The 7,228-nt window shown below is 49.9% G+C and overlaps 2 protein-coding genes across 5 annotated transcripts in view; one reads left to right on the top strand and one right to left on the bottom strand.

Moving 5' to 3' along the window:
* Nucleotides 1–2,833, bottom strand: part of RNF170 (ring finger protein 170) — a 27,933-nt gene extending 25,100 nt beyond the window's left edge. Inside the window, exons 1-2 of one of the 2 annotated variants that reach the window (XM_075931331.1) lie at nucleotides 2,703–2,833; nucleotides 94–151 (exon numbers count right to left, since the gene is read on the bottom strand). In XM_075931331.1, the coding sequence (XP_075787446.1) occupies nucleotides 94–151; nucleotides 2,703–2,790 (146 nt within the window). In that variant the 5' untranslated portion in view covers nucleotides 2,791–2,833. Of the gene's footprint in view, nucleotides 1–93; nucleotides 152–2,702 lie in introns of those variants that run through there. The other variant, XM_006111101.2, reaches the window with a different exon arrangement.
* HOOK3 (hook microtubule tethering protein 3) overlaps nucleotides 2,821–7,228 on the top strand; it is a 94,140-nt gene continuing 89,732 nt past the window's right edge. For 2 of the 3 annotated variants that reach the window (XM_075931325.1, XM_075931327.1), the window contains exon 1: nucleotides 2,821–2,955. In XM_075931325.1, coding sequence (XP_075787440.1) covers nucleotides 2,899–2,955 — 57 coding nt within the window. In that variant the 5' untranslated portion in view covers nucleotides 2,821–2,898. The remainder of the gene's footprint in view (nucleotides 2,956–7,228) is intronic. The other variant, XM_075931326.1, reaches the window with a different exon arrangement.

Raw genomic sequence — 7,228 nt, forward strand, 5'->3', positions numbered from 1 at the left:
GAGGTTCTTCTGCTCTGCAAGAGCAGTTTTACTGAGAAAGTGTCCTTTTCTACCATGTGAAAACCCTTAGCAGTGACAATTCAATACACTTACCTGCAGAAGTAAGACTTTGGGAAGTCTGGGGTCAGTAACCTCTTGGGAACATCCTTTCCTAAAGCAAAGGGAAGAAAGTAGGTATTACTCTCCTGCTGGGATAGAGATACCTTAGAGGGTAAAAATGCTGCAGGGTAAAAAGACTCCTTCCTCTTGAAGAAGAATTTCAAAGTTACTTAGCACTTGGGGATTCAAATTTCATCTCTGGGGGAAAATACTACAGAATTAAAACATTCGATGTGTGGCTGAGACTGCACAGACAGCTTGTCACAGACATAGACAAAATCAGTTTCAGTCCAATTCCTAGCTAATAGGTTGTCCATGTTGCATATGCCATCACAACTAACATCACTTGTTGGCTATCTCAGCAAATAGGCCAAGGATTCAGCTGGTTATTGAGGCTATATCTTTCCACTCACCCCTCCATATATTCCCCCCACCCAATGCAGTGTTGAGGCATGTTGGCTAATAAGGGTGGGGAAGCACTCTGTCACCACCTCTATAGTACCTGTTTTGTGGGTAAAAAGGAATTCATTGCGATAAACAAGACTTTATCACAAAGAGCTGAAGCAATTTTAAGAATGAAAAAAAATCTGACAAATTCCTCCTTTTAAAAATTACTCCCACATTCCCAAACTATATTATTTACTAGTAATACTTTCTGTGGATATACTGTCCTCACAAATTCACAAACTTTGCTGAGACACTTGGAACAATTTAAAGCAGTTAACTACGTTGGGGTGTCCTGGTTCATTGCCTATTGATCACAGGCTGAATTCCTCATTTCCTATTGACTTGCCCACCACAAATGCTATGGAAAAGCAAAGAAGTTGGGAGGATGGGTGTTTGTCTGTGAAGGCAATATTTTCAGAGAATACTGGTAGCTTATAAGTAACCTATTTTTCTCCCATGCAAAACTGCCTCCACAGATTCTTAATGGAAAAGGAACTGTAACTCAGCCACCCTTAAACAAGTACCTAGTATCAGCATTAAATTATCTTAGCTGGTCATTTAAATATTTATATAAAAATATTATTTCCACATTTTCAAAAAGATTCCTTTATTGCCATGAGCTCAGAAACATATCTATAAATGCATGTAAATGTCAACCATTTATTTGATTTGACAAGCCATGGGTCAAAACCTGCAAATATTACCCATATAGCGGTCAGCATTGCTGCTACCGTAGTTCCATTGGACTTAATAGAAATACACAGGCGAATAAGATCAAGGACCGGTTATAGTCATAAGAGGCATGCCCTGTCAATATTAAAAGCAAGGACCACTCTGAGCACTAGCTAGTTTCTCAGAAGTGCTGAATCTAAAAGAATCCATGCTAGAGTTCTAAGCGGTACCAGTTTAGTCATTAGCAGTCTCTAGTTTGTATTAAACATGATGAAAACCACACCGACCACATTTTCTTTTTAAATAGCCTTCATGGCGGGGGGCGGGAGCTTGCATTTTTGAATGAAATGTGCATAGAAACACAACTGTATTCTCGGGAAAGAGACTAGAAGGGAGCAGGAAAATACAGTGTATGCTACAGAGCAGCAGAACGGGTGGCAGCACGCGACGTGCTTGTGATAAACGCCAGGCTCACCCCAGGACCGGGTGCCCAAAGGGGGGGGGTTAACCAGCCTCTGCCCAGGGCCTGTGTGCACGTGACGGGGGGCTGGGAGCCCAAAGTGGGGGGGGACCAGTCTCCCCCCAGGGCCTGTGTGCACGTGAGGGGGGGGTTGGGGAGTCCAAAGCGGGGGGGGGCGGGGACCAGCCTCCCCCCAGGGCCTGTGTGCACGTGAGAGGGGCTGGGGATCCCAAAGCGGGGGGGGGGACCAGCCTCCCCCCAGGGCCTGTGTGCACGTGAGAGGGGCAGGGGATCCCAAAGCGGGGGGGGGGACCAGCCTCCCCCCAGGGCCTGTGTGCACGTGAGAGGGGCAGGGGATCCCAAAGCGGGGGGGGGGACCAGCCTCCCCCCAGGGCCTGTGTGCACGTGAGAGGGGCAGGGGATCCCAAAGCGGGGGGGGGGACCAGCCTCCCCCCAGGGCCTGTGTGCACGTGAGAGGGGCAGGGGATCCCAAAGCGGGGGGGGGACCAGTCTCCCCCCAGGGCCTGTGTGCACGTGAGAGGGGCTGGGGATCCCAAAGCGGGGGGGGGGACCAGCCTCCCCCCAGGGCCTGTGTGCACGTGAGAGGGGCAGGGGATCCCAAAGCGGGGGGGGGGGGACCAGCCTCCCCCCAGGGCCTGTGTGCACGTGAGAGGGGCTGGGGATCCCAAAGCGGGGGGGGGACCAGCCTCCCCCCAGGGCCTGTGTGCACGTGAGAGGGGCTGGGGATCCCAAAGCGGGGGGGGGGGGGGACCAGCCTCCCCCCAGGGCCTGTGTGCACGTGAGAGGGGCTGGGGATCCCAAAGCGGGGGGGGGGGGACCAGCCTCCCCCCAGGGCCTGTGTGCACGTGAGGGGGGCTGGGAGCCCAAAGCGGGGGGGGGGGGGGACCAGCCTCCCCCCAGGGCCTGTGTGCACGTGAGGGGGGCTGGGAGCCCAAAGCGGGGGGGCCCGGGCTCCGCTCTGCCCCGGGTCCCGGCGGGGGGGGGGGGGGGGGGCGGGGCTCACCTCGGGCGGGGCTCGCTGTGTCTCCGGGCTCCCGGCGCCGCCGAGGCCTCCCCGCAGCCGCAACCCGGGAGGCGCGCGCGGGGCGCATGCGCGGGGCGGGGCTCTCCCGGCGGCCCCGGTGACGTGTCTGCGCCACAGCCCGGCCCGGCCCGGGGGAAGCGGCGGCCTGAGCCACTCGGCCCGGCCCGGCCCCGCCATGTTCAACGTGGAGAGCCTGGAGCGCGCCGAGCTCGGGGAGAGCCTGCTCACCTGGGTGAGTGCCCGGCCCGCGGGGGGGGTCAGCGCCGCCCGTGGGGTCTGACCCCCCCCTCCCCTCCCGTGGGGTGTCAGCACCGCCCCTCCCCCCCGTGGGGTCTGACCCCCCCTCCCCTCGCCGCCCGTGGGGTGTCAGTCCCCGCCCCCCGTGGGGTCAGGAGCCCCCCTCCCCCGCCCGTGGGGTCAGATCCCCCGCCCCTCTGCCCGTGGGGTGACAGCACCGCCCCTCCCCCCGCCGCCAGTGGGGTCTCAGCCCCCGCCCCTCTCTTCACCCCCTCCACCCGTGGGGTCTGACCTCCTGCCCCTCCCTCCCCACCGCCCGTGAGGTCTAAGCCCCCTCCCCTCCCCCCCTGCCCGTGGGGTCTCAGCTCCTCCTTCCCCCCCTGCCCGTGGGGTCTCAGTCCCCTCCACTCCCCCCCCCTGCCCGTGGGGTCTCAGCCCCCGCCCCTCCCCCCCTGCCTGTGGGGTCTCAGTCCCCTCCACTCCCCCCCCCGCCCGTGGGGTCTCAGCCCCCGCCCCTCCTCTGCCCCCACTGCCGTGGAGTGTCCACCTCCGTGTTGAGCCCCCCTCGTAGCCCCTTCATGCCTGTGGTGTTTCAGCGCCCCCGCACCCCAGTGGGATCTCAGTGCCTGGGCTGCCTCTTCGTTGTCTGGCCTGGGGCCTCAGTGTCTTCCCCAAGTCCTCCCTCCCAGCTGTGCCTTCAAGGTGTTTCTGAGCCATCATTGTCCCTTAGAGATGTCTCTGTGCCAGGGCCTCCCTTGCCTATTAATTCCCCCTTCTCCAATCTCCCCCATCACTCTCTAGGCAGAAGCCTCTCCTCTCCATGTGTTCATACACCGCCAAGATGTGACTCTATGTGCCTGCTCTCCTGCCCAGTGGGGTATCACTTTGGTGCCAGGACCCCTCACCCAGTATAACACTAACTCCCCCTCCACCTTCCTAGCTGCTTTCACTGTGTGTGCTTAGAAATCTAATCATACCAACCTATGGAAATTGACTTCACCATAACTGTGTCCTGTATTGACACCATGAGGACAAACAAAGAATACCCCACGGTATAATTAAAAATCACTTCACTTTAATCTGGCACCACATACAATAAGAAAGTGGAGTTAAGGTTGTTTGGGTGTCTTAATTGTGCATTTCTGGATTTCCTAGGTTGTAATGCTTGTTTTTAGTGTAACTAGGATACATATTTTCAACCTTAATTTCAGTTGAGCACAATATTTGAATGTAAATTTTCTTTAAAAAAATTAAGGTATTATGCCTGAACACTGAACAAGAAAATCAAACAAATGTGTTACCATGTGATATATCTAATGAGTCGATGTGCAATACCAACCTTAAAATTACTTTTTTATTTTAACTTCTGTATCTGATTCACGGTATGATCTGGTTGCATAGTGTTATCCTGGAGCAGCAATGGGCAACCTAGCCTAGTTGAATGGGCTGCATGAGTGGCCCTCACTCATCTGTGGATCGCAAGGTTGTCATAATCAAGATAGTCTCCCAGGATAATTTTGTTTTGCTAACTGCGCTTGCGCACCTAGAATTTGCGGGGTTTGCTGAAGTGCTGATTGAACTGTAGCAGCACTTTGATTGGATGCAGGGGAAGTACGCAGCTCTCTGTCAGTGTTGTGTGCAATCAGCACTCACCTCATTTCACATGCTCTTGCTTTAAGAGTGTCTCACTAGTAATACTGGTAAAAAAAACTTTAGCTGCTGGAGACCAGTGTAATCTGGCAATTTTGCACCTGGGCAACAGTAAACAAAATGTCTCACAGGCCAAACATAGAACCCTGATGGGTCACATGTGGCCCTCAGACTGCAGGTTGCCTACCCCTGCTCTGGAGTCTCCTACAGCTGCCAGCACTTACTATCCGTGTATGATGAGTTTACAGGTGTGTTTTTACAGTGCAAAGTAGCAGGAGTACACTGGTGAATCTGAACTGTAATTTGTGGTTGATTTATTGATTTAGTAATCTGGAATTACAGGCTAATTGTTTGATTTGTCAGTTTAATTCTAACAGGTATATAGCAGGGATGTTAAATTTTGATTAATCAGCTAATCAAGTAGTCGATGGAATTTCCATCGATTACTCAATTAGTCAATAAAGGAGTCGCTTGCTATCCTGCTGCCTCTCTCCCTTTGAAATGTACAAGAGCTGCCCGAGGCTCCTATACATTTCAAAGGGAGAGAAGCAGTGGGGACCTGCACCGAAGAAATCCCTGCTGGCAGGTGTTCACCTCTGTGCCTCTCCCTTTGAAATGTACAAGAGCTGCAGACAACTGAGATGGAGTGATGGAAGGACGGACACCTGCGTGTGTCAATGTCTCTGTGCTTAAGGGCTCCCCTGTCGTCCTACTTCAGCTGCCTTGGCTGTGCTTCTAAGGGGTGTGGTGGCTAAAGCTAAAGGCACCAGTGCCACAGGAGCATATCAGGCATTGAGGCCTAAGCTATAGCATGTGGCCACTGAACCTTAAGGAGCAATGATATTTGGAGCCAGGCGATCTACGATGAGGACTCTTGCTATGAGTCTCGTCTTCCCTAAGAACAAAGCTCTTGGAGGGGCAGCCCATGTTAGTCTGTATGTGAAAAAAAATTAGAGGAGTCCTGTGGCACTGTAGGGTGCATCTATACAGCTGGGCTTAACTTGAAATAAGCTATGCAAACTGAGCTATGTCAGTTGCGTAGCTTATTTCGAAATAGCTTGCTTCAAAATTGGGAGCGTCTACCCAGCACTTATTTTGAAACAGAGTACTCTTCCTCCAATTTCCCCTACTCCTCGTACAACAAGGATTATAAGAGTCAGAATAAGAAGTCCTCCAGCTTGACAGTACTTTGGCATTATTTTGAAATAACTGCTTGCTGTGTAGACGTGGACTAAGTTATTTTGAAATAATGTTGCTGTGTAGAAATATCCTTTGAGAGTAATAGATTTATTGGGGCATAAGCTTTCATAGGTGTAAAACCCATTTCATTAGATAAGTTGGAGTAAAAATTATAAAGGCAGGGTTATATATTAGAATAAAAAAGTTGCTTGTCAAGTGTAGGACGGGTGTTAATGAGGCTAATCAAATCAGGCTGGATGTGTCTCATTTGCAACATTTGATGTGGAGATGTGACTATCAAGAGTGGGGAAAGTGCCTTTGTAGTCTTGTTTAGCACAACCTTTATATAATACAAAAATAAACAAGTAAGCCCTACAATAGTTTATCCACATGAAAATAGCAAAAAAACAAAATAAAAAACCAAACCCATCTTAACATTTTTCTCCTCTGCTTATCATTTATACAGTGTCTTGTCAGTCAGTGTGAAACTTAGGGGTGAAGTTTGTGTGCATACTGAAAGATATACATATATCAATGTTAATGCATTCAACCTGACTAAGATGGAGGAGTGCTTCATTTGTCAGTTGGTTCCTTTCATTTGATTTCATATCAATCTGTCTGGAGAAGTTACTTTCGCAAATGGAAGTGCTCCCAAACCGAAAGCACAATTTCAACACCTACTTTCTCAGATTTGGGAAGTGGGACTCAGTGAGTAGTTTCCACAACTGAGTATCCATTTTATTCTTCTTTGCAACAATACAATGTTCTGCTGCTCTCACAGACCTAGTTGCAGTTTAGAAGGCACTGGTCATTGACAAAAATGGTAAGTGAATCATTAAAAAGCATGATATGAAATTGAAAATTTTCAAAATGCTTAAAATGTTCATTGAAATTGAACAGTAGCATTTCTGTTAGTAGCATACCTGCTAAATTCTGATTCATATTCTTGCAGTTCTAATGCATGTGCATCACATTGTAAAGCAGGCAAATTCAAATGCAACAGGTAAATGTTAGTAAGAGTAAGCTTGCTTCAGAGCCTGTCCATTTGAGCAATAAGGTCTAACGCAATCTAGCTCATGTCTTGTAGTTGCAGAATCAAACAATTCAGGTTATGTCCGTTAAAAATTTTGCGTAGCACAGGAAAACTTCAGTTTTTCCTGAAACTCTGTAGTATCATAACTCAGTGTCTTTCAGAAAGGCGACATTCACAGTATTTTTGGTTGGAAAAAATTTCACAAGGCATTTTCCATGACTTAGCTAGTGCACTTCTCTATATACCTCCATATTTTCCTACTCTATAACTACTAATTAGCGATGAGGGAGTGATCTGTTTGTCCATCCCTATCATATTTGTAACTTTCATGAGCATATTTATCATGTCATTAAAGTTTTGCAATTTTCCACACAGCAACTCTTGATGAATAATGCAGGGTAATGCT

Source organism: Pelodiscus sinensis, chromosome 6 (assembly GCF_049634645.1).
Source record: "Pelodiscus sinensis isolate JC-2024 chromosome 6, ASM4963464v1, whole genome shotgun sequence".
Lineage (NCBI taxonomy): Eukaryota > Metazoa > Chordata > Testudines > Trionychidae > Pelodiscus > Pelodiscus sinensis.